General features: G+C 42.8%; 2 protein-coding genes and 1 pseudogene across 6 annotated transcripts in view; 1 reads left to right on the top strand and 2 right to left on the bottom strand.

Moving 5' to 3' along the window:
* Positions 1-15,235, bottom strand: part of IL17REL (interleukin 17 receptor E like) — a 62,871-nt gene extending 47,636 nt beyond the window's left edge. For 4 of the 5 annotated variants that reach the window (XM_054056895.1, XM_054056898.1, XM_054056896.1 and 1 more), the window contains exon 1: positions 6,236-6,362. In XM_054056895.1, the coding sequence (XP_053912870.1) occupies positions 6,236-6,337 (102 nt within the window). In that variant the 5' untranslated portion in view covers positions 6,338-6,362. Of the gene's footprint in view, positions 1-6,235; positions 6,363-15,172 lie in introns of those variants that run through there. The other variant, XM_054056899.1, reaches the window with a different exon arrangement.
* On the top strand, positions 12,043-16,419 carry LOC104055290 (transmembrane protein 140-like; annotated as a pseudogene).
* A 1,523-nt stretch (positions 16,420-17,942) lies between these two features.
* Positions 17,943-19,412, bottom strand: LOC128853980 (cell cycle regulator of non-homologous end joining-like). The gene has a single exon (XM_054083390.1). It carries the CDS (start codon positions 19,369-19,371, stop codon positions 19,075-19,077), a length of 297 nt encoding a protein of 98 aa, XP_053939365.1. The 5' UTR covers positions 19,372-19,412; the 3' UTR covers positions 17,943-19,074.
* Between the last annotated feature and the right edge of the window lie 8,137 nt (positions 19,413-27,549).

Genomic DNA, 27,549 nt, shown 5'->3' with positions numbered 1-27,549 from the left:
GGAACAAGTTAAAAATGACTTGAAAAAAACATATTTAGACGCCACAAAAGAGAAAATTACATATGAAAGCAGAGATGTTAGGATTAGAATAGAACTTAAGATGCCATCTACTATACATTTCTGCCTTAGGAAGGATATCTTCCTTCCAGTGTGCAGAGGAGGGCTACAAAGATGATCGGAGGGCTACAAAGATGATCGGAGGGCTGAAGCACCTTTCCTAACAGGACAGGCTGAGAGAGTTGGGCTTGTTCAGCCTGGAGAAGAGAAGGCTCAGAGGAGATCTTATAGTGACCTTCCAGTACCTGAAGGGGCTACAGGAAAGCTGGAGAAGGGCTATTCATAAAGGCTTGTGCGGATAGAGCCAGGGGGAATGGGTATAAACTGGAGAGGGGCAGATTTAGACTGCACATTAGAAAGAATTTCTTCACCATGAGAGTGGTGAGACACTGGCACAGGTTGTCCAGGGAAATTGTGGCTGCCTCATTCCTGGAGGCGTTCAAGGCCAGGTTGGATGGGGCCTAGGGCAGCCTGATCTAGTGGGAGGTGTCCCTGCCCGTGGCAGGGGAGTTGGAACAAGATGGTGTTTAAGGTCCCTTCCAACCCTAACCATTCTATGATTCTATGATTCTATCTGAGACACATCTGAGAGATACTTGCTTAGCGTTAGTGGAGATCTCTATAAGCTCTGCAGGCAATCTATTCTAGTGCTCAGCATTGTTAAGTTACTGTGACTTTCCAGATTATTTATGGCCTCAGAAAGTTCTGGCCCAGTGAATTCCTACAGTTGTGAAGGCAGGGTCAGGGCTGTGATGGGACTGTATCACATCTAAGTATACATTAATTTAACAGTTCTGTGATCATTCCTAGCCAAGTTGTTCAGAGCTGGTCTGGAACTTCCTCAGCAACACACGGCTGTTTGGGGTATATTTTCTTTCTTGTGTTTTTAAGATGGCAAATAATTTCCTGGTATTCAAAAAATAGTCAATGAACGTTAATAAAATCATTTTAAAAGTCTTTCAAGGAAAACCAGTTTTCCAAGAGTATGAAAACTACAATGAAAACATCTGTGCCCAGGCTGATATATAAAACCTACAGATCTCTTGTGGGGATGATGGTAATGTAACACAGAGAACTTTAAAATCTGTCGTTCTGTTTTGAATAGCCTGGCAGCCATAGCATGGCACACAGGAATTAGTGGCTCCTAGAAATTATTTTCAGTCAAGGTTAGGAGGAAACTCCTTTCTTAGGTCCAAATTACCTACCTATCTGGGAGTGCAGACTAGCTTATCAATGATGAGGCAAAAAGTCAGGAGAGTACCCAAATCTATCCTTAGAAAGAAGTTCCTTTTTTGGTCCTTCTCATTTTTATCAACCCCAGTTCTCTCCAATGCAAAGGCATTCTAGCAAGAGAGGAAGAACTGAACACTAGAAACAAACATGACAAAGGAAGAGATATAGCATTGCCAGCTCCAGCAAATGTACAAATTAAGCTAATCCTAGACCTTACTGGAAGAATTCCTGCTAGGTGATATCACATGGTCTTGTTGAAGTTATCACCTCCCCCCCAAAAAATTGTCCTGCTTAGATTTGGTTGAATTACAAGTATTTTTCCAATTGCAAAACAGTCAGGCAGGCAGCAATACTCTGCAGCATGTGGAAAGAACCTGCTCCCAAATCTCAGTGTTCACCTCTGAGCATTGGGTCCAAATGGAGCTGAAGGATATCTTCCCTCCCTAAGATCAGGGCTGAGACAGATCTGTGAGCTAAAATCCACTGCCAATAATAAAGGTCAGCAGCTCCCTTCTCCTGCTGAGCTTGCATATATATCCCTTTTTTTTAATACCTACTTCCTGCTACAGGTACCGATTGTACATACTTGTGTTGACGTCTCATGGTGTTGCAGTTTCAGGACATCTTGTTAGGCCCAGTTCCTATATCTGTTCATTTTTTATCCCCAGCCTTCATGACTATCTGTAGTTCTTACTACTCCAGTGGCTTATCTCTTTCCAGACTCTGTAACCCTTTTCCAGAGTGAAGAAAGCAAGAAAAGGACAAGAGCTACTGTTGCCTTTTCTGCAAGTTCTGAATTGCAGAGCGTTCTCCATTTCCGCCTCTGCTGAAAGAAGTGGTGGTAGATGCTGCGATAACAAGGAACGCTGGAGAGTTTTGTTAATTCCCTACTTGTACCTGTCACTGGCTGTTTTCATCTTAGGGGATGAGGAAATGGGATGGCACCCAACTGGTGGCACAGGACACAGCAGGAAGCATGGCAGTGAAGTGTCACGTGTCACTGTCAAGATATTTGCCTAAGAGCAAATGTAGAGCACAGTCCAAGAGAGAAGTCGCCTAAACTTACTAAACTGTAGCTCTGGCTACCAGCTTAGCATGCATGGATATCTAAGCAATTGAGTTATTACTACTCTAATACAGTGACTCAATATGATCGAACTCCTTAAGTATGACTGTTTTGACTAACGAGTACTTAACACTTAATTATAGTATTCAAAGTGCTTAATTAAAATACGTAATTAAGACACATCACACAGGAAAGTCAGCACTATTTTATACTTGTGAAAACTGGAGAGAGGAAATTACTTGACTAGGGCCACACAAGTGAGTCGATAACAAGCAGGGATACAAAATCCAGGCTTTCTATCTAGGCGCACACTCTTGTGGATTGCACTGCATCTCAGCAAATGTTAGCAGAAGATAAGTTTAATATTTTTATGCACCTCCTCCAGTTATATCAATGCATCCACAAAAAAAATCTGTGGCAAATCATGTTCCTATGTTGGGACTTCACACTGTATCTCCCTCTCACACACTCTGAGAAAGCCAGGTTTCTGATCAGTCTCTTTAGACATTGTTCATGTCTAAAGCTAGTTTTTCAAACAGATTTTAGAGAACAGCTGAATTATGTCACCTAGATTATCATGTCCAATTTTTAGAGGCTTGGGATCACTTTTAACATAGGAACTTCTTACCTTAATAACGAACAAAGAATGCACATATCAGCTCATTCAGTGGCCTAAGAACTCTATTATATCGCTGGTTTTGCAGCGTGTACCATTCAGCCAGAATGCTCTGATCTATGGCATAAATACTCAGCAATGAAACACCACATACTTCGACTATGAAAAGTATGCACAGGCAGCAGCTATATCAAGAATTTGCTGCCAATAACCTTTACAATTGCAGGGAAATCCCAAGTTCAGTGTAGGGTTTCCTTCTTTTTACATGGACTTTGGAAACATTGCTACATTTAATGGCAGACAATATAAATACTATATCATAGTTTTCTGGAGAGTTGGTTTTGTTTGTGTTTTTTTTTTAATGTACTGCTCTTGATCTTTACCAGCTGTTCAGCCAAATTTGGCATAAGCTCATTTCTTTCTGTACAGCCTGCAAACAATGTGGACTGTAAAATGAGTAGGGCACAAACCCGATTTCAGCTGCAGGCTGGGATTTCCCTATGCTTTTACAGGGAAACTTGGTTGATAACCATGTTTGTTATTGGGTGAGGCAGGGAGACCAAGCCCATCATATTTAACCTTTGAATACCAGAATATCATGAGAGCCCTAAAACCAAGCCATTAAAATAAGGAAGGAGAAGCAAATCATAATATATAATAAAAATTCAGCTGTTCCTTTCCCATCAGTCAACCCTCAATTGTATATTTTCAAGCTGTTTAAATCTTTGTATACTACTTGCATAAACATCCAAAGCTCTTGTTTTTTCCTTTCCTGTACTGGACAGAAGCACAGTTTGCAGTATAGTACTGAAACCTGGATATAACCTTATACAAGGCAATGCAAGGATGTCTTGCTGAATACTCATAGTAAACTAAGAATGACTTATAATGTCATAATAAGATCCAAAATCTAAATCGTTCAGTGTTTCACTTACCTGAAAACAGTTATGTCACTATTTCCCTCTTAATTGCAATCAAATATTCAAGGCACGGAGCTACCTTAAAATCTAGTCTGCTGGTCAAACTCAACCATTTCATTTATTAAACCTACTCAAAACCTTCTGACAATACCCACAGTCTGAAAAATGCAGAAAAATGCAAATTAATTGCTTTCATTTCCCTATTGTTTTACGAAGAACCACACAACCTCAGGGTTGACTCTGCAGAAGAGAAATTCACTATACAAACTCATGGGAAATCTTCATAAAAAAAAACCAAACCAATTTTGTTTAATACTTGCACCAATAGCAGCTACAGAAAAAAAATCTGATAGTTTTAAAATTACAATATTTCATTGTTACATTAAGCAAATTACTAGGAAGAAAACAACACATGGATTCTCTACTTTGTAACCCTGGTTGGTGTCCCCATACAGACCATTAAGTTATAAGTTAAGGAGAACCTTAACTGCTCCCTTTTAAAGTAACTCAGGTAGGAATGTGATTGAGGTAATAAATTGTGGTCAGTTATGTAGGGAAATTAAAGTTACTTCCAAAGGAAAAGGAAGAAGGAGTTTTCTCTAACACACTAGTCATGACCCCATAAAGTTCACGTAGCCTTGCCCTAGTTGAAAATGCTACACCAGCAGCAATTTGTCCTGTTGAGATTATTATTGTTCTGAGTAAGAAAACACTTTTGCCTTTAAAAGTTATTGATACATTTGAGATTCTACTGAATACAACTAGCAGAAACGTTACACAGAGAACAGGAACTGAATCCTACCTTTACATCACAAATGATTGATTCAGTTACACTGGAAACAGTCTATATTCCCTGTATAATAAAAAAAACCACACCCTTCTCATATGTCCAACCTTCAGTATTGGAGAAGTTGTAAGACAAACTCTTGAAGGCAAAGAAAGAGATCCAATCTACCAAAGCTCAGGGTTGTGTCTGTATCTTAGGCATCTAATGCCTCAGTCTTCCTAACACCTAAGATATGACAGAGAAGGACCCCCTTTAAGGTCCCCAGAGGTAAATCTATCCCCTAGACTGAATCCCAATGAAAAATGTTGTTATTGTTTTTTTGCATGCCAAGTCTAGGAGTCATACACTCTTTGGAGAAATAAATTAGAACAGTAAATCATTTCTCTCTTAAACTCTCATTGCAGCTGATCAAAGAGCATAATTTATTTAAAATGCTCGTTGTTTTACATTCATAAGCATAAGTACATTAGATTCTTGAGAAGTACTCAGGTATGTCTAGAGATTAACCTCTTATGATTATAATTTATCATTCTAAAAACATTATCTAAGGGTTAGAGACTATGGATTTTGAATGTAGGAATATAAAACAACTTCAAAGTGTGGAGGGGGTTCTCTCAGTCTAGTATGTTATAAGCATCTTTATTCCTGATATTTTCTAGAACATACATATAGAATATAGAACAAATTGCTGTAACATGTACTAACTTAATATCTGGGTAGTACCCAACATTTAGACAATTTTTGGTAAATCTCATTGCCTGTCCTAAACATTGACAACTTCAAGTAAAAGTCTGTACAGACAGCCAAATTCTTTCATGCCATCAGTTCCACTTCTCTGTAGCAAGCACATAGTTATCATCCTCTACTAGGACCAAAAGTCAGATTCTCTATTATTTTATCCTTTATTATTTATCTTTCAATTTACTCTATGCTTCAGAATTTACTCTCTTTCAGAGTGCCAGTTGAAGCAGATTATCTCTATACTGCCCCTTCGTGGGGATACCTGGAAACACACACACTTCCAAGCTATTAGAGAGATGGTACAGATCACACTTCACTTTTATGCCCATATATAAGTCATTAAATTTAATACATTCATCCCACAACATTAAAAACAAGTTTTACTCAAGCTTAATTCATTTATGAACAGGAAAGTTAGTGTTCCGTGTATTCCTAATGTAATTAGCAATGTCTGAAACCTCCCATTCCTCCCTACCTCATCTCTTTGGCACCACTGCTATTGTAAAAACTGACTCTCCAATGTAATAAATATAACTAAACCATTTTTTTTTTCAAACACAAAATACAAAAGACAGATGTAAAAACGTACTAACAGCAGTACTTGGAAATAGCATAAAATGCATTTTCTTACTCCCTTCCTAACAGTCATCTTTGCCACTTTGGATACTTAGTATACAATGACAAAAATATAAAGTGAATGTTCATGGCAGCTGAAATTTTTTTCCATTTTCGCTTTCTCACATTTCTTAAAATTATTTTGGCAGCATACAACTACTACATTAACAGATAGTAAATAGGAACCAGTAAGAGATTACCTGAGAACATGAAAGTCCACATTCTTCAATCCTGGGAATAATCTGACAATCAGAATTCCAAAAAAGAATTATTAGAAGAATCTGAACATGAATACTTATCATTGTAAATTGAAAAACAAAAGCAAAACCTCAGAAGAAACCTTCAGTTCTGACAATTCTCCCTCTGATGCCAAAACTTTAATATGAATTTTAGTCCCTCCCACAGCACCTCTGAGCTCCTCCCTCTAAAACTGTCCAAAGACAGAAAATTACTGGTTGTGGGAAATAAAAAGCACGTTCAACACATTTCTTATGTTCTGTACTGAAAAATGGGAAACATGAATTTCTGACAATCACAATAAAAGCCTTTTCCTTCTGGATTTCATCATGTCAGCTTTATATCAGTTTTAGTGAATCTCTTTTCTGCATATTCTATGTATAAATGGGAATTTTGTTTCTAGAGTGCCGTACCAGGCAAGTTCACTGGAATCCAAATGCATTCTCATGTCTGCTTATATTTCTGGTTTTCTAATGCATTGAATAGAAAGAAAACCAGCTTTGCTGAGGTCGGTAGTCTTGGAAGATTGGCTTCTTGGTCTTTATCAGCAGGAAAATCAGATTCTTCTACCCTAGAAATTTGTGCCTTGACCTTATTTCACTTACTATTTAATTGTATCAACAGAAGCCCATCTCCAGGTTCTGGGTTTTCAACACACTTGGGAAGCAGACATGCTTTGCCCAAAAAAAGCTGAACACCACTACCTCTGACAGCAGGACACAAGTGAGTCGCAACACCTCAACATGTGTTTGCATAACAAAATGCCCAGGGATGCCTTTTTGGCTGCTACCTTGCATAGTCCCACTACCCATCACGAGGAACAAGTATTCCAGCAAACACACCCTGGTTCATGTTCGGGCTGTACGTGCTGTGCTATGCCCATAGGTGGAATAGAGAGTTATTCCTCCATAGACGGGGCTTCCTCACAATTAGGAGAGGTATCTTTCAGTAGGACAGTGCCAGAACACATGTTCTCAGTGCTCTTCCAAAATCTTTTGCATCACTTAAAGTAGGGAATACACAATCAATATCACCTGCTAGGATCTGGCTTTATCAATATTTTTTTTTTTTTTAGCAAACAGCTACAGGAAAATGTCTACTCTGCCAATATATCTGCTATACTTGTATTTTAGACACTTTCATGTAAGTCTGGTTTGTCAATTTTCCAATTGTTTTTGGAAGATAAAGAGCAGTATCAATCATAGTACTGAACAAACTGTTATTTAACTATTTTGGTTAAAAAAATAACAATTAAATATTGCCACCTATACATAAAAATACACTAGATCAAAGATCTGAACAGTCCACTCTCCTGTGCCTAACAGGGCCAGTAGCAGATGCTTAGGAAAAATAAGAAAGAAGTTAAATACTCTATTTCCATAGATTATTTTATGCAGCCAAGTTCAAATTACCTGGATCTTAGAGATTTCTTCAACTGAAAGCCATGTGCACATTATCATTTCTAACAGGGGTTTATGGATCCTTATAACATTAATTTGTATCTATTTGCATCTATTTATTGTTTTGGTTTACAAAACTTCTTGTGGCAATAAATTACACAGTTAAAGCATGTTTATTTGTTTCATTTTGATTTTAAAATTTCTTCCAAATAGTTCAGCTGGATTGCCCCGTTGTTCTTGCTTCAGAAAAAACAGAGAATATGCATTTTCATCTCACTTTTGCCAAAACAGTCACAATTTTATTGATTTCTAGGATATCTCCCCCATTTCTTCTAAGATTAAGAAAGTATCACCTCATCGCTTTTACTGTACTCTTTTGTAAAATAGTGGGTCCTATACACAATATTCAGAGGTGAGCAGATTGAGGATTGTTTCACACAAAACCATAGTGATGTTGGCTGAATCATCAGAAGCATGATGTCCCTCTACCAAAAAGCCATTTTGATTCTCCTTAGCATATCCCTTATCCGTATGTCTACTGCAAGCAAGGCAGTTCAGCACACACTGCAGTTAGTAACTTTGCAATTTCAATTGCAATTTATGGGACCCTCCAGAACATTGTTTCATTACTGTTTCAGACATTAGTCTTATTCTTTTGGATTATTTGTTTTAAGCTTAGATCTGAGACAATTCCTCCAACTTACCCTTCACTAGGTTCCCCTGTAATGAACTTCACTGCAAGCAAGCAAAGACTTATTTTTTTTACTGCGTCATTAGATTCCTTGAGCAAAAGATGCCCTTTCACGTCTCTATTACTAGTCAGCTTCATAGACTTCTTAGGAGGCTTTCTTCTCATCTTTGGTTAAAAACATGGCATTGATCTTTCTTAAAAATACTGTGCCAGGTGCTGCAAAAAGATGTTTTCATACAGGTGGCATTTTCGGGGATATTTTATACATGCATTATTCTGAGTTTTCTCTACATTACTTTTAAAGAAGCTCCTTGTGCCTGGAAAGCTTCTGCCCTTTCAAGTGCTCCTTTTAATTTCATTTTGGAGACTTATTCATTTTATACAGTTCCTTTTTTACTTATACATTAGCAGAGCACTTTTTTTAGATGTTGAATTTGTGCCACTATTGAAGAGCAGCTTTTTGAGTGGCAACTTGGAAAGGGACCAAGAGTTCTTTCTCCTCCTATGGGGTGTGTGATTACTTGCTCGAAGCAACAGCCATTAGAAGTGCTTACAAATATAGTTTCTCCATGAAGGCCTAAGGTGACACCCCTCCAGTTTCCATAGAAATTACTAATGTCACTCACTTATTATGTTTTCTTCTCTCTTACTGTTTCTGGTATTTCTTAGCACATCTCTGTCACCACCTAAATAAAGTGATTAGCAGCAGTGCTCTAACAGTATACTCTTTCTATTCAGGAACAGTGTTTCAGTCCAGTTTCTGTAATACTTATTAAGTTCAGCAGGCAATCACCTTGTTGTCGCTTATTTATTGTTATTACTTTATTTGACAGTAAGCTAGCACAATCTACTTTATCATTCCTACATAATTTGTACAGGATCCCCATGAGGCTAACATTTCCGCTAAAAGCTGAGCAGCACAATAGACCCATGCCATGTTTTTTAAAACTATCACGTATGTAGAAGCATCTATGCTTGTCAAATTTATATGGGCATTATCTTGTAGGTTCCTTGCTCAAATGGGACTCTAATTATTAATAATAATTCTTTAAAATAATTTCTTGATATCAGATTTCTTATATTCCTTGTTTCTCTCTGTACCTCAACTATATTTTAATCAACATTTGCCTTTTGTTTGACATTTTTATTATTCATCCCTGAAGAACAGGAGATAGCAAATTATATGCTATCCTGCTTCTAGTAATATTCCCTCCATCTTAAGAATAAAGACTCTCAAAAAAAAACATTAATAGGAAGTGCCTCCTTTTGCACTTTGGTAATACAGACACATAGTGCCCTAAAGCTCTATTAGTACACTGATCAAGGATATAGAGAAGCCAAAATCTAAACATTTCTCAGTCCAAGAAGGTTTGAGTCCAAATCTTGGACATTTCAGGATGGTAACCTGGCTGTGCAGCATATTTTAATAAAATGCAGAGTCAGTCCCTTTCCTACAGAGCAATTCAGTATTCCCATTCTCCATTTTCTCTTGGGTCAAGTCTGATCTGTGGATCATCAGTCCAGGTCACTTCTTTTTAATTGTTCTCTGGGTTCACAAATTTTGCATGCCTGGCTACACACTCAGCCCATTTCAAGACGGACTGCTAATATAAATCCACTGTTGCTCAAGCATAGTCAAGGAGCATCACCTGGAAATAAAAGTTAGGACAGGTGTAACACCAGACACACATAAGCAGCTAGACCTGGATTTTATAGCTTATTGTCTAGGAGTTTAGGCACAGAACTCCACACAGTTTTCTATCTTGACTACTTATTTAGTGACTTTGTCGAGATGAACATGTCAATGCCTAGGCTGGAAGGCAAGTCCCTGTCACATCCATACTAGAGAAGTCCCAGCCTTCTTTGGAGCACAATAGCCACATTCACACTACATTTTGCAAGAGTATCCCGTGGTACAGCACTACATGCTTTCATGTCTCACCAACAGAGGCGCAAATATATTATTATTATTCCAACTGTCTTGAGGTGAAAGGCATGGCCAGCATCGTCCCATGGCTCCTCTTTCAACTTAGTGTGCAATCATACTGCCCAGGCCAGGCAACAGACATCTTTCCTCCAGGCCACTCACATCAACCACAGGACAGCTGAGTGTTTATAGCTTAACAGATTCTTGCCATGTTGGGCAAGCTCTGCAGCAGAGCCCTGCAGGGTGCTACCGTCAGTACAACAAAATATTCACAACTATTCAGAACTACCCTGGAGTTGGACTTTTTCAGGAGCGTGTCTTCATCTCCTGTCCAGAGTGATCCTGCACAGTCATGGCAGGTAATCAGTGGAGGGTACCAGCACGGCACATAAGTCCCACAGAGCCACAAGACAGATTGGTGAAAGAGGAGCTGCCCAAGTGCTCCTGTATCCAACAGTTTACTACTTCATTGTCCATAAACCATCACTCCTTATTTCATCTACATTATCCAAGGGGACCTTCACTTTCTTCCCTCATGCCTTCCCTTTCCTACAAGAGTGACAAGTATTCACCAAAGATAGCAAAGGTTACAATAGATAACACCTTGAGGGCATTGCCTACAACCTATACAAGACACCAAAACATGCCCATGCAGGTAGAGGATGGAAATGTCATTCCTGCACAAGTCCACAGCACAAAGGACAAATTAAATGCTCAGTGGAATGCAAGTAGGCTGCAACTCCACCTGGCTCATGCTGTATTATAAGCAGGTACTTACAGCTAGGCCCAATGTTGATGAGATACACAGGTTTTGCAGTCATCCTCTATTGGAAAATGCAACAGAGGCAGGTCAGGTGCACCAGACACTTAGGGATTATGTGCTGTGTATGCAACTACTATTAAAATCATGTATACTGCATCTAGGTGGCAATATCTAGTTAAGAAATGCTTTACTTCCAGGTAGTAAGACTAGCCATAGTATTGTGTCTAGTGATATCGCTTCCCTGCCAAACCTAGACAGCTTCTCCTGTGAGGAATTAAGTCTCCCCTTGCATCTATTTCTCCTCTGACCACCCACAGTGCCAAGACAAAGCAGGAAAAGATGAAGCATTGCTGGAAGATTGTCCCTGCCCTCACCCTCTTCCCTCCATTGCAAATACTCATATCAACACCCTTGTCTGCTGAGTATTCTCAGTGGAGTGCACTGACCTGAACACACAGACTCACTGTTGCTCCTCTGGGCTAGTATCAGCAATATTATATTCACTAACATGCTTTTTACTTAGTACAATCAGGATGATTCTCAAAGTTGGTGATCTCTAATCGGCATGGGTTTTTCCTGTGGCAGATTAATTTTCTCCTGTCCCAGTTGCTCTGCTTCTTTTTGGATATTTGTTTTAATATCAAAATAGCATTTGGTTTATGCTTTTCCTTTACATTTTTTCTGAATCTTCCCTTTTTGAGGAAAAGATAATGCCAGTGTATGCTGAGGGTGAAAACATCTGCTCGATAGGTAGACATAGCTTTGGAGAGGGCAAATCTGAACTTAGTAGCTGATAAGAAGAGGAAAACAAGAGTAATATGAGGATTTTGGACAGTTGAGAGGAAACTGTGGGACTACAAAGGGTCCAGTTGCATTTAAAGAGCACTCAGTCAGTACACGTGACCAAGCTCTGAGCTTGATCAGCCCAGTCTGTCCTATCTTATGGAATCCTTTCTTAACCTACTCTCTGTCATCTTACTCTATTCCATATGTGGGAACATCATGAGGACAAGGTAGCAGCATTTGGAGGGGCAGTCGGGACTGCACTCGGTGCCAGACACTGGAGTCAGTACTGGGTTGCAGGCATCCCTGGCTGGTGGCACCAGCAGCTGGAACAGGTGGAGGTGTTGGCTGCAGCCACTGGGGTGGGAATGGTGTGTATCCCAAAAAACAGCTGCTGGGGGGGAGTGGACAGATTCATTTGTCTCGCCAGTTCAATTTTTGTTTCCTTCCAGTGAGAAAATATATTTTAAAACACAACTGAAATTAATTTCAAGTACATTCCATCATTGGCATCAAAGACATATAGGTCACATCAGAAGAATTGCTTTTATTTTTTTCTTTTTTTACTCATATAATTCTTAGGAAATGCTTTAGACTAAAGTAACAGGAATTTTACCTCTAAGGATTTTCTATTCATTCATCTTTAAGTATATCTTGTCATGAATTTGTGTGAACACATTTTCTGGCCTGACTGGTGTGTGTTTTAGCTCTAAGAGTCTCACCCATGATGCATTGGAATGAAAGTAGGCTGCAACTCCACCTGGCTCATGCTGTATTATAAGCAGGTACTTACAGCTAGGCCCAATGTTGATGAGATACACAGGTTTTGCAGTCATCCTCTATTGGAAAATGCAACAGAGGCAGGTCAGGTGCACCAGACACTTAGGGATTATGTGCTGTGTATGCAACTACGCAGCAATCATGACAAGCGATCTGTGCCACAGGAGGCCAGAAAAAGTGTGTGCCTCTGCAGGACACCAGGACAGAACAGAGACTTAGATAGCCCTAACAACCTTTAAACCTCTGAGGCAAAGGATTGATTAAAGGGAGACAATGTTCTCCAAAAGGGTACTTAGAAGCCAAAGACAAGGATGAAGCACAGAGGCTTTCTTGTCCTTATCTGTTAGGGCTTCCTCCCATATTTCTTTCCACTTACCTTGTGCTCTTGGATAGCAGTGCTAGTATTACAGGCTCACCATCTGTGTACCACCTGCAGGCTTCCAGACCATGCCTAAATGTGGAATTACTAGTTGGGACTCTGAGCAGCTTCACAGGTAGGTGTCCCACATGTATCACTCTCCAATACACACCTCTCTAAAAGACCTACCACCAAGGCTGCTTATAGGACAGGACAAATGGTTCTGGGTCTGGCCAGGAGGACTAAATGAAGGAGAGTTTTGCCCCTTACATCACTAGAGGTTTCACAGGTTTCCCATTGCAGCCAGCAGCTCGCTGCTTCTCCTGCACTGTGCCTGCATAGGCACTGTGTGTGGGGGTGAGAAGGAGCTCAGGTGAAGCTGGGTCTGGGAACCAGAGGGAGGGGAGCAGCACTCAAAGTGCAAGAAGAGCAAAGTGGTCAGTGACCTCTGGCAGCACTGCAGTACTGGAGTTGGCACTGTCACGGTCAGTCACCTCTACAGAAATGTTCAAACAAAACAAACTTGTCTCAGCCCTCATGTACATCCAAGCCACTCTAGTAGTACAACCTTCATGAGTGAGCTTAGCTTGGCCAGTTACTCAGATTGGTTAGCACAGCCAAGAGAAGAAAATGCAAACCCACCACTGGCTCGTCCAGTGGTTGCTGGGCTCGGTTTGTTTTCTTGCTCACGCTTAGGTGGCACAGTATCAGGCAGGCACGCTGCACAGGCCTCAAAACTGAAACAGAAAGCAGAAGCATCTGCCTTATGACACAACAGGAGATGTAGCTTCAGAACTCAGCTAGCACAAGATCCAGCAGCAGCCACAGATCGGCTCAGCTCATCAGAGCAGCACCTCAGCCCACTTCAGCGTGTTTCTGCTCCATATCCAGATAGGAAGGGCACAGGTGTCCTCCACTGAGTCCTCCACCTTTTTAATGCCTCAGTATCAGCTGCGAGGAGAAGTGGTGCTGTGTGGTGCTAATGTCTGGGAAGGAGCAGGTCCTTCCCCAGCTGTGGGACACTTCATGGCAGTTCCTCTACAATCAGGTCTGTGAGTCACTGGCTGGTTTCTGTTTGCCAGCAATCCTTAGTTTGTCAGCAGGCTTTATTCACCTATGATTGCCCTGCAGCCTATCCTGCACATGGGGGAAAGGAGATCCTTGGGGGAGAGCAGGTGGCTTGAAGGAAAAGTGCCAAGTCCAAAGGTACCTTACTTTCACAACATTCTTGTACAGCGTTACTTCCCTATCAGCTGAGAAGAGGGATGCAGGAAAGCCAAATCTTCTTGGAGGCTCTTCAACCCAAGAGGAAATATCTATTTCCTCACCTGTTTGCGTTCAACCTGTTCACTGCGTCAGGGTCCAACAGTTCCACAGATATGTTTGTGTCTGCGCAGAAGCCACATCCTGCACTGCAGTGGTGTTTCTTAGCCTCTCTATCCCGCTGCCTTTGTTCAGCCAGCCGGCTGCTCACTGTGGGGGAGGCACAGTGCCAGCCTGGGAAGATGCTCACTTGCCTACAAGACAGCAGGAAAGGGCCATGAAGTCCCAGCAGCCCAGAGGGTCCTTACAAGCCCCACCTTGAACACAGACACCCCAGGCAGCTCTGAAGCTGTGTACATGGAGCTTCTCTCTGACTCAGAGATGAAGACACAGGTCTCTCCCATGGTGAAGTCCCGTGCTTCTAGTGAAGCCTGACCAGAATGAAGGGCTGAAGCCAGGCTCAGGCTCCCTGTGCCATGCTTGAGTCCCTCTTTCTTGCACTTTTAAGGTACAGCCACAGACTCTCCCATCTAAAGGCACAGGCGCCTCCATAGATGTGGAGGGGCCGCAGATGTCTGGAAAAACCCCAGCGGGACCCTAGCTGACAGCTCTCCCTTGTTTATCCCCCGCTTCTCAGCCAGCCTGCCTCCAATCCAGCCTCAGGGCGGAGCTGCAGAGCTCACGAATGCTATGTCTGCGGCCAGCCACCCTCTGCCCAAGCGGCACAGGGCGCCTCTGTTAGGTCCCTTTAAAAGGTCCTAATAGGTTCGTAAATCCCGTTTGATTCAGGGTAAGGTGATAACACCACCAGGGATCCTTTTCAACAGTTGATTTTATCTGACATTTATAGTTTTAGGCAATTGCTGTAACTACTGAAAAGTGTTGGTGTGTAGGAGAAAAGAAGCAAGAGAGAAAAGAGGGAGAGAGGTCACCACCTTTCATTCCCATGCCAGTCGTCTGAGATGTCCGTCATCGAGGTTTTCAGGGTGATGGGTGTCTGCGACAGGTCACCGAAGGAGACACCTTTTATGCAGCAGCACTCCAAGCCCCATGCTCTCCATTAGCATCTGAGGCAACAGGAGGTGTGAACCCTCTGTGTATGTCAGGCAGGGGTCTCTGAATGCCTATGAGGGGCTTTTCTATTAGGTATCCCAAAATGCTAGGCAAAGCGTTCCTGAATTGGTCAAGTACAGCTTCTCCTCTTCTCTGATTGGCTGGTTTTCAGGAACTCAATTCTGAGAACAAAGCCCAGCTTCCATCACACTTCATTCTCAAGTGCAGTTCTCATGGTCACAGCAACGAAACAGCAGAACATAATGTTTGGAACACTCTAGCTGATCTGAGCCAAAAATGTTTGGGACTTTCTAAGTAACATAGTGTGTCACTACCTGCACCAGGCATGTTTCTGTCCCTGTCAGTCAAACCTAGAGAGAGGGATTTACCTACTGGGCTAAGCTGGGAGGCAGCAGGAGGCTGAGGGGCAAATCTGCGTGCAGTTTGGCAGAGTGAACAAAGGGGTGTCACTGGGAAAAGAAAACAGGTCTTTATAGACATGAGTGTCAAGGCAGAACCTGCTCAACCTTCCTGTCAAACATATTGGGTTTTATAACTTCTGCCTGTAGGAAGACACAGACGGGGAGCTGCAGTGCCTGGAGTACAAGCATCTGCAGATGATGGGCATCAGCCTACCACAAATGGTATTAACCAGGCTTTGTGTGTGTATGCTTGCCTGGTCGTCAGCATCTTCTACCTGATTTTTGTTGCACATGTGAAGTGCACAGAGGACAGAGACGGCTGGAAGGTGATCATCATCCTCCTCATCATCAAAACAATAATCCTGTCTGGAGGCCAGGTTACACTGAGCTGTTCAAGACCAGGTTGGATGAGGCTTTCAGCAACCTGATCTTGAAGGAAGTGTCCTTGCCCATGGTAGGAGTGTTGGAACTGCATGATCTTTAAGGTCCCTTCCGACTCAAAACGTTCTACGATGCTATGATTTCTTTTCCAAACCTCACAGTGGATTTACCCCTCTGACTTCACTGGAGGTTTCCTGGCACTGCTTGGCACTCAGGCTCTGCTACTGCTCCAGCTTCTCAAAGCCACTTTGTACCTGAGCTGGGCCAAGCACACACACCTGTGTCAAAGCCCTTTTACTGAGAAGGCTCTGCCCATTGAGATTTGACAGTGAAGATTATACAAGAGCTATTGATAACCTGATTTAAAATAGGAATCCCGCTACAACTGTAGTTAATGGTAGGAATTTGATCCTTAGTCCAAAGGCCCACATCCAGCTATGCTCTGAGCAGTGCTCCTGCAGCAAGCAGGCAGCAGACACCAACACTCACTGCACAGCATACAAGCTTCCCAGCATATAACACAGCACCAAAGCAACAGCATTTCTGGCCCTGACCCAGAGGACAGTAAAGGGGACAGATCAGAAACAGCACACAGTGGACATAGCCCTCTGGCCATATCTAGCCTAAGTACACGCAGGCAGAGAAGCAAATAGGCTCCCTTTCTTGGAGCTGCCCAAAGAGACTGCTCCTTCTCCACCTCATGGACTAACCAGGGATACCTTCGAGGCAATTGTGACTTGAGGACCTGTGGCTTCATGCTGTCATCACAGCAGTGGCAGGCCCAGAGGGGCTCTGGAAATACTCTCTTCAGCAGGAGCACCGGTATTTCACCAGCTGGAATAAGGGCTGGAGTGACTATGCTTAAGTTCATTAGGGTGAAGTGGCCCACATCCAACCCCAGCCACAGCAGTGCACCTGGAGGGGCAGCCTAACAACTTGCTGAACACCAAACAGAGCCCTAATAAGGAGGGTTTCCATGAGGAAGCAGAGGATTTTGGTGCAGAGCCCCAGGTTTGTCCCCACTGATATTATGAGGTGGAGCCCAGCACTACAGCAGCCTTTGAGACTCTAGAACAACTGGTTTTGTGCAAGGGCAGCTCACTGCAATGTTAGCTCATACCTCGGGGAACAGGGCTAGGGCTGCCAAAGGCCAAAGTGCAATTCCTTTACCGGGCCAGCATAGCCAGGGCACTGGACAGGGTCTCTTCAAAATGCCAGTGCAGAGCAATGCTCTATGTCATGTCTGCAACTTCACACACAGAAGCTCCTCCTTTCCCCTCCAGTCCCCTTCAGAGACATGAGGGTCAATTTTCTCTCCTGCTGCAGTCTTCGATGTGGCTAGTAATGCTGGTTTGACCCATTCTTCATTTCAGTAAAGGCTCTCTCGCACCTGCCCTGGCCTCACGTGGTTTGTTCATCCCTTTTTGAACTAGGAAGAGGACAGTTGGCCATCCTCATCCCCTCCTTGACCCCCATACACACTGCCATGAGGTCAGCCCCCCAGGACAGCCCCTGCCCATCTGCTCCCACCCATGTCCTCCCCTGCCAGAACTGCTTGCAGCTCTCACAGAGTGGCTGCAAGGACAAAGGAGCTGCACAGCTATCTGTCTCAGCAGAGCCAGAAAAGCCCTTCCACAGCGAGCAACTCCTTGCTCCCACGCAGTGCCAACACTGACCCACCAATGGGACACTCACGGAAACCCCAATGTCCTCTTTAATCTGTCCACTCTCCGAGATGCCAAACAGAAATGAACGTAAGTGGAAACCCAATCTCAGTGAATCCAGCACACACCAGGAGAAGTTGACATGCAAGGAAGAACTCTAACTCAGGAAGAGTTATAGAGCAGATATGTTTTATTTTGACACACAAGGTGCAAGGGGGAAAGCTCCACCTAGCTTGCACACCAAGAAACAAAATGGTCACCTATTTATTACACTAAAACATGCATATTCATTAAATTTCCTGGAACAGGTGTGTCTATTATACTCATTCTTCACAATTTATTTACGTAAGTTCCCTCCCTTTGGTGCATGTACTCTGCCTTCTGGGGATCTTGGGCTGTGGCCTTCTAGAGGAAGGCTCTCAGTCTTTTTCACGGTGAACTTCTCAACTCTCCTTCTTGTGCATGCTCTTAGACAGCTTGGGCACCTCTTCAAGGTTGTATCTGGTCTTAGCTGGTTCTTCTTCCTCTTATTCTGGTCCTAACGAGTTCTTCTTTCTCTTATCATTGCACTAGTCCTTGTTATCTGGCCTAAGTGGACAGGCACAGACAACAGATGTTCATTATCAAGAACAAAATATGCTTCTGTAAGGAAAAACACTACTTGTTGAATACATACAGAGATGCATTCCTTTTCCAAGGTAGTTAAAGCAGCTCATCCACCTGTTGCCAAGTCCAGAGTGACAGCATCATGTCGCAGTAATCATCACGAGACTCCCACTTAACTCCAAGTCCGGCTGAAGTGTGAGGGTTGACGTGACCAGGCCACCCCCCTCAAGGTGGCCAGGTTTTACCCAACTATACTCCCGTGGGCCAGGGATCGGGCTTTGAATACACATTCAAAGCCAAGTTTTGTTTCACCTTTGAGTTACTATCGAGCGAGTGGTGAACTTACTCAGGAGGGAGGAAACAACCCTAATTCCATCACACTGGGGCAGAGGCCAACTCGGTTACCCTGAAGAGCACCCGGTGGGACCACGCAGAGGTGTGACCTCTGCAGCACAGCCCAGCTAAGAACTTTATCCCATCTTAAGAGATCTTGTCTATAACACAAGTGAAATAACTACTTTAAAACTTAAACTAGCAAAGCATAGCTAACACATGTTATAAGCTAAATAGTCGCTTTAAACTTAAAGCACGGCTAAACACGTTCCAGTGCCCCTCTTCAAAGCGAGCACCCTCTCCTCCTCCCTCCGCGGGAGGGGACACTGCCGCCCGCCGCCGCCCCCCCGCTCCCCAGGAGCCGCAGAGGCGGCGGCCTCAGCTGAAGAAGATCTCCCTGACGTATCTGAGATCGTCGTCCCGCCCCGGTGCCTCGGCGGGCGGCGGGGCGGGGCGGGGTTCCTCGGCTGCCGCCGCTCCGGGTGCTTCGAGCGGCGGCGGCTCCCGCGGCCCCGCGGCTCCGCCCCGCTGCGGCCCCGCGCCCGCCCGGCCCCGCGGCGTCCCCGCCTCGGCCAGCACGGCCAGCGCCGCCTCCAGCAGCTCCGCCTCGCTCATGCAGCGCAGCGTGGCCGCGGGCGGCTCGGGCCGGCTCCGCTCCGGCCCTCCCGTCGCCATCCAGCCCGGGAGGCGCCGCCGCCGCCGCCCGCCCGCCGCCATCCGCCCGGCGCCGTGTGGAGCGAGAGGCGGGGCGGGAGAGGGGGCGGGAGCGCCCACGGGCGGGCGCTGGGACTCGCTGTCTGGGGTGCTGACGGGGTATTGAACGGCCCCGGCCCCGGTGCGGACCGCTGAGGGACACCGCCTATCGCGGATCTCCATCAAGACACTGAGCCCTTGACCGCTGCTGTCTGAGTCATTGAGCCATAGCATCACTTGGTTGGAAAAGACCTCTTGGATCATTGAGTGCAACCATTCCTGTCTGCCACTAAACCGTGTCCTGAGCACCTCATCTACCCGTCTTTTAAGCGCCTCCAGGGATGGTGACTCAACCCCCACCCTGGGCAGCCTCTGCCAGTGCCCGAGGACCCTTTCTGTAAAAATTTTTTTCCTGATATCCAGTCTGAAGCTCCCCTGGCGCAGCTTGAAGCCATTCCCCCTTGTCCTGTCCGTTGTCACTTGGGAGAAGAGCCACCCGCCTCTCTGCAACTTCCTTTCAGGTACTTACAGTAAGGTCTCTAATACAACCATCCAACCAGTTTCTTATCCACCAAACCATCCACCCATCAAATCTATATCTCTTCAATTTAGAGACCACGTCAAAAGGCTTTACAGAAGTCCAGACAGATCACATCCATTGGTTTTCCTGTATTCACTGCTGTTGTTACCCCATCATAGAAAACGACTACGTTGGTCATATGGGACTTGCCCCTGGTGAAGCCATGCTGGCTGCCATTAATCAGCTCCCTGTCCTCTATGTGCTTTAGCATAGCTTCTAGGAGGATCTCTTCCTTGAGGTGAGGCTGACAGGTCAGTAGTTCCCAGGTTGTCTTTTCTGCCTTTTTTAAAAATAGGCACAATGTTACCCTTCTTCCCATCACCAGGGACTTATCCTGATTGTCATGACTTTTGCACCTCTTTACCTTGGCTGTTTATTACAAATATCCTGATCCCAGAGACACGGACACTTGGTATCTTCTACAAACAGTATCATCTGTAAACACCCTGGTCTCTGTTCGGGGATGCACACGCTTAGTCTTAAGAAAAGGGTGAATTCGGTGTTTAATCGACTCAGGGTTGAAAACGTGTGATTAAACAAGGAAAGGGGTCTGTACTAGGACCAATGCTGTTTAATATCTTCTTCAATGATACTGGCACTCTCAGCATGTTTGCAGATAACACCAAGCTGAGTGGTGCAGTTGCTGCACTGGAAGGATGGGGTGTCATCCAGAGGGACCTGGACAATCTGGAGAAGTGGGCCTGTGTGAACCTCATGAGGTTCAACAAGGCCAAGTGGAAGGTCCTACACCTGAGTCAGGGCAATCCACGCTTTCAGTAGAGGATGAGGGATGATGTGATTCAGAGCAGCCCTGCAGAGGAGGACTTGGGGTGCTGACTGATGAGAAGCTTGACATGAACCAGGAATGTGCACCCTCATCTGCTATTGGCCCAGAAGGCCGGTCGTGTCCTGGGCTTCATCAAAAGAGGCATGGCCAGCAGGTTGATGGAGATGATTCTGCACCTCTGTTCCTCACCTGTGAGACCTCATCTGGAGTATTGCGTCCAGTTCTGGAATCCTCAACCTAAGAAGGATATGGAGCTGTTGGAACAGGTCCAGAGGAGGGCTACAAGGATGATCAGAGGGCTGGAGCACCTGCCATACGAGGACAGGCTGAGGGAGTTGGGGTTGTTCAGCCTGTAGAAGAGAAGACTCCGAGGAGAACTTATAGCAACCTTCCAGTACCTGAAGGGGATACAGGAAAGCTGTGGAGGGACTTTTTACAAGGGCGTGTAGTGATAGAAGAGAGAGGAATGGCTTTAAACTGAAAGAGGGTAGATTTAGATTAGATATAAGGAAGAAATTCTTAACCATAAGAGTGGTGAGGCACTGGAACAGGTTGCCTAGGGAAGCTGTGGATGCCCCATCCCTGGAGGTGTTCAAGGCCAGGTTGGATGGGGCTTGGGCAGCCTCATCCAGTGGGAGGTGTCCCTGCCCATGGCAGGGGGGCTGGAACTAGATGAACTTTAAGGTCCGTTCCAACCTAAACTATTCTATGATTCTATGATTCTATGGTAATCAGATAGGGAGAATTCATGTTGCTTAAGGATTACCTGAAGGATATTCTTATCCTAACTAAAGGTGTGGAGAGGAAATAAGCAATTTTTGTCAAAGAAGAATTCTGTAACCTAAACAATATATGTATTAGATAGGTGTAGCGATTGTATTGTCTGGCTGGGATTTTGAGCGTCAGTTTTGTATAAATAGGCCTTTGGGGTTTCAGTAGGAGCGCTTGTTTTGTCCACAGAGATCTGCACAAGCCTACTCTAAAATGAAATGAGTACCTAAGTTGACTCAAGGTGAACAAATGGGAGTGGTGCTGGGCAGGGAAGGGAAGGGGAGCTGGGGAAGGGGAGGATGCCAGGCAGAAGTCAGCTTTAAATTTTAGTCCAGCAGTTAACTCAGTTCAGACCGTCTCATGAAACTACAGCCTTAGTATGTAACCGACCTCCTTTGACTCCCTCCCTTAGTGAAAAAAGGAATATAAAATCTGAAGCTCTCTGAAGGTCCTTTTCTCTCATTTCATCACTTAGAGACAGAGCCTGATTTCCAGACTTATGTACTAAAATGGAAGCGACCCAACAAGTTTAACAATATGCCCAAAAGCCATAGTGATCTCAGCCTCCTGCAACCTAGCTGCCACTTACGCAGCACGAGGCAATCACTTCAAGCTCTTTGCGCATAGATTTGGCTGAACGTTGGCATGCTTTCTCAAAAAAAAAAAAAACCAAAACAAAAAAAAAGGTCGTAAGCCAATAAAAGATTTAAAGCAAAACAAAATCTAACCTCTAGGATTCCACTATATATATAGGTGCTCTCTGCCTCTTGTCCTCACTCCTCTGCCATTGTTTCTTAAACAGCTAAGATATTAAAATTGCAAATTAATTCTCAAGCACATAAATTATTGTTTTCTATCTGAAGCCAAACCCAAATAAGCTACTTGAAATCTCACCATATGTATTAACAGACTTTGCTTTGGGCAAAAACATTTTCTTGTAACTTGGAATCTAATTTAAAAACATTTGTGACATTTCTGCAATACTTCCATTCATGTGCAAATACAAAAAGCTGATATAAATATTTGAGAAAACCCTTGTGCCTTTGACAATTACAGCTATGAATAAGAATAAGCAGGTAACTTTCAGTCTCCCTTCTCTTTTCAAAGATTAATTATGAATATGTCATAAGCTTAGCAAAACATGAAGTTTCACATGGATCTTATTTGATTTGCATGAGTTCCATACTGATGTAAAGATCTGACTGCTGACTGTGACTCTGCATACTAAAGCTGAATATATTGATATTTCCCTTAGGAGTTCTAACTTCTTGTCTTTCTTACTGGTGATCAAGTTTACAAAGAAATTGGATCCTTTCCTATGAAACCTGGCAGAACCAGTATCTGCCACTTGTAACTTGGAGACCATGTGATTTCAACAACCTACTTTAGCTGTGAAGAAACCATTTCTTTCATAATAATTCAACATCTGGTTATAATACAAGTATGGAAGTTACTAGGACAATTTCTTACAATTGACAGCTTCATTTCTTTCCATCTTAGACTGATAAAAAAAATAATTTGTATTATCACCACATAGATTCAAACTCTTGGAAATTACTAAGTATAGCAGATTAGACTAGAATTAGTTTAACACACTATTTCTGTATATAGCCACAGAAAGGATAAAGTACTGCAATCACTTAGTCAGAAGAACATATTTTTTCCATGGAATATTAGACTGTCTTTATAACATACCTTAAGAACTCTGGTATATGGGGCACTCACTTTTTGTCTTAAAAAAGATCCCAAGGCACTTGTCAAGCCAACTTAAGCTTCTTAATACTCTCACAAAGCTAGTCATCTGGCCTAAGGGTCGGCCCAAATATACCTGAAGGACTTAAACCATCTCTCCTCCCTACTCCTCAGAAGGCTTTAAGAGTACCCAAAACCTGCACCTGAGCAGCAGTTTATGTTTACATATTGTGACTATGAGACAAGCTCAATCTACTTTTTCCATACAGTATAGTCCACTGTACTGTCTATATGTTGTCTGTACGATCATGGGACCTCTTTTGGTTCTGCCTGTTCTCCAGGCATGATGAATCTTCACTTCTAGAAAATATGCAAAGAACTTCCATCTCCCATTGGGAGACCAACACTGGCTTCTGCAAGTATGTAATAAGACCAGGCATGAGCCTCAGGTGTTGATTTAGGTGGTATGTAACATCAACTCACTTCTCAACTGCTGCAAATTTAGCACAAATTTGTTCCCTATAACTAGCTTTCTACTTACCCACGCAATTCAATTTGCTATGTAACACCTGATTCAACAAGAGCTCCACATTCTTTTTATATTTTATACAGGACTGATTTACTACAAAGTTACATGTTGAACTTAGAGAATACCAAGTTCTTTCCAGCATAAACAGGTGTTTAGTGGCATTGCTTCCTCCTAGCCTTCAGGCAAATACCTGCTCTTTGTCATGTGTCTCATTCTCAGCAGCATTTGGCCCATTGTGACTGCATAGCAAAAAAAAAAAACAAACTTTTTTTTTTTTCCTGGAGAAATATGGGGAGACAGTAAGGACAACCCCAGAAGATTAAGAAATAGGCAAGAGATCGACAGTTCCTAAGACTTTGTACAACAGCAGTATATCCCAGGTTAGTTCAAAGTATCCCAGAGCACAGTCAAAGCTGATTCTGCCACCCTGAGTCTGAGGAATCAGGCTGCTCTTATCATAGAGATGTAATGGTTATGCCAAAACCTTAGCCAGACTGGTTTGTCACTCTTCATCTGCTATATGGCAAAGAAAATAATCACTGCTGTGGAAGGAACTACCATCATCTGCAAGCAAGCATCTCAAATACATCAGATTATTTAAAGGGCAAAGATGGCATTCTGTGGCTCTGGAAGAAACCCACAGGCCACTAGGTCAGTTGCCACTCAGAGGTCTACTGCCCTATATAGGTCTGACTATTGTGCCGATAATTAGAACTGGCACTATTTTGCTTTGAAACAGATACTTTGTATTTTATTTTATTTAATAATTCTTTCCACATCCAAATGCAAAAGTTATACTGAAGTAAGAGACTGAGTTGTTTAACTTTTGGGGCTCAAGTTGCAATGTTTTACTTCTAAATCCAGCTGGGAATAATATATTTTACAAACACAGTGTTCAGCCCCACAGTCTTCTGACAGAAAAGTATGCAGAGGGATTTCTTTGTACAGAATAAATAACCAAAATTCTTCTCTAAGGAAGGCAGATGTTTAAAGCAACACTCATTTAATACCACTCACCTTTCCAGACACCTGTCCAATCTGCAGCCCACGCTGTAGCATCTCAATCCTTTGGTTGAACTGAGGACACATCGTGAACTGAGGACATATTGTAAACTTAATAAAGAAACCAATGCAGCTTTAAAACTTCTTCAGATCGAAGGGTAATTTTGTGTGACTTGAGTGATTTGGGGGTTTTTAGGCAGGTCAGTTTGAAGTAATCACGAGAGTCCTGGTAGAACGCAGCATAACTGCAGACAGTGTGAAGTAGGTTGAAGTTTTAATGCTATCGTTTTTCCTTCTTGAACTTCACTTTTTTATATAATACAGATAAAATTCTGATTTTATTTAACTTCTTATATAAATCAGATGTTGGAAAGGACACAGAAATAATTACAAAAATTCCAAGATGAACTGTATTGAAATAAATTAGACTCTTTCCATAGACTTCAATGGAAATGGGCAAATGAGCAGCAGAAGAACAGAAATAATTTAAACCAGGATTGCTGGCAAAGAGAACATATCTTCAGAACTGAGCTTGAATGAGTCAAGGCCCCTGTCTAGAAAAACAGTCTCCACAGTAAATGATATTAATCTTGATTATTTGTTAAATGGCAAGCCTGGGAACAACCAAGAACCAGTCACGATCCCTGCATTGTCAGTAGAGGCCAGTAGGAAAGAAAGGCTGCACCCCACACAGATAGTGTAGAGGTAATAAGGTCGGAGATATGTAGGTAGGGGCCCTTCCATTAACGTCCCCCCTTTGCTGGCATTTCTAAAATCAAGCAATGTTGGGGCAAATGCAAGCAACTCAAGCCCTGCAGAAGCACTTCACACCTCTTGTAGCTGCGGGAAAGCAGAGCCAGCAATTCAGGAACACATTTCCAAACTCCTTCTGGATGTCCAAAGTCTGATGGCATAAAGCACAAAGCCATACAATAAAAACCAGCAAAACATTGTATGCATACAATGTTTTAACACTCTTATTTTCCCTTTCCAGAACATAGAGGTGGTAAGAATCCCTGCAAACTCTGGCTATCTGGATTTCAGCCTCCATTGTTCACAATAAGTAGAGGAGAAAAAAAACAGGGCCTGTTTAAATCCAGACTCTCTGTGCTTTTTTTTGAGCAAATGGCTGCTAACAAGCATCTGTAGAAAATATGTTTCTTGGATTAGGAGCTATGTTGGATTTTCAAACCAGAGTCAGCTGGGGGAAAAAAAATCACACACCCCCAAAAATCAGTATAAAGGTTTTATATTCTTCAGAAACAGTTTATATTCACAGGACAGAAAAGAATAACTATAACCTGTTCTTCAAAGAGGTGATACCTTTTGAACAAATGAAACAGAAAGTTAAGGAGGAAAGAAATGTTTTTAAAAATACTCTGAGGTAAATTCCAGTAAGCATTATGTAAGGACGTCTTCTACCTGTAGATCTCTCCTGTCTTGAAAATAGAAGTATGAAAAGCAGTTCTGGCTGATATTTGATGGTCATAATTTGATATTAACAAAATGCTGATTAGAAAGTAAATGGCTAATACAAACGGTTTTCATGGGCATCTCCTTCTTCATTGCCTAAAGCTAGCAGTCATTGTTTTCCTTTTACATCAGTCTGATTAATTGTAACACATTCAGCTTTATCACTGTAATTTCATTCCCTATAAACATACAGGCAGAAAAACAGTTTACTGTGAAATATCTCATAGTAGCATTAGACAGGTAACACCAGATAAGGGGAGAAAATAATGTAAAGCTCATCTTTCAAAGATACTTTATCTAGGATACTACTACTCATAAAATGGATGATACTAACATTTTTTTCTGACCATCAGTTTCACCCTCAGGGACTTCCCACTCAGTAACAAACAGAAGTACTTCTAACATTTGAAAAAACAGGAAATCATTATAAAACCACATCAGTTGCCAGGGGAGCCTGACTACCTCAGTTTCTGAAACTAGTTTAGATCTTATTATTTGATCTCACGGATTCTTTTCAGAAACACAAGACCCAGATCACAAAACATGCAATTTTTGAGAAATTCCTTTAACTCCAAGGTCAGTCTAAAGTTGTAACTCCTGGTATGGATCATGTACAAGTCTACTTTTTCAAACGGGGAATGCTGAAGAAAAGGGACACATGACCAAGGCAAAACATAAGCAAGGAAAGTGATGAGAAAGGACAAGGGAAGTACTAACAAAAGACAAATAGTGTTTTGATCTACCTTCAATGAAATCCAATTCTGCCTCCAGTGGTTATGAAGTCATATCTAAGATCTTAAAGAGGGAGACTATGAGTTTGCCTTGTGCTAAGCTGGCTAACTAAATCAGTGGGAAACTGTTCATTTTTTTTTAATCAATAAATTTTTTGCCAGTTAAATCAGATACCATCCATGGCTAGCACAAAGGAAGGGGCCAGAGAAGCAACTCCTTTCTGCACTGAGTTAGATCAGTTCATTTGCCTTGTAAAAATCTCCCCTTTCACATGCTGGAATGGTAGGAAAGATCTAAAAAATTTGTATCGACCCAAAACTATCCATGTATAACGTATGTGTACGTATGAAACCACTTATGCACAGTCAATTTGACACTTTCTGGATACAAAAAGAGGTCTGAATTCCTGTTCAGCAGGGAAAGGCAGTGTACAGCTTCTTCCAGATTTCTCATTCTATGTCGAGTATTTTAAGCCCAGGTTCACAACAGGACCTTAGGTCCAATGGAACTACAGACATACTGCTTTCATAACCACAACTAGGCACGTGTCATAACAAAAAAAAAAAAAACCCAGATACAAGCACCAAAGGTGAG

The sequence above is a fragment of the Cuculus canorus genome, chromosome 1, assembly GCF_017976375.1.
Source record: "Cuculus canorus isolate bCucCan1 chromosome 1, bCucCan1.pri, whole genome shotgun sequence".
In the NCBI taxonomy this organism is placed as follows: Eukaryota; Metazoa; Chordata; class Aves; order Cuculiformes; family Cuculidae; genus Cuculus; species Cuculus canorus.
The sequence above is the reverse complement of the archived record's forward strand: the minus strand, read 5'-3'. Positions and strand labels throughout refer to the sequence as shown.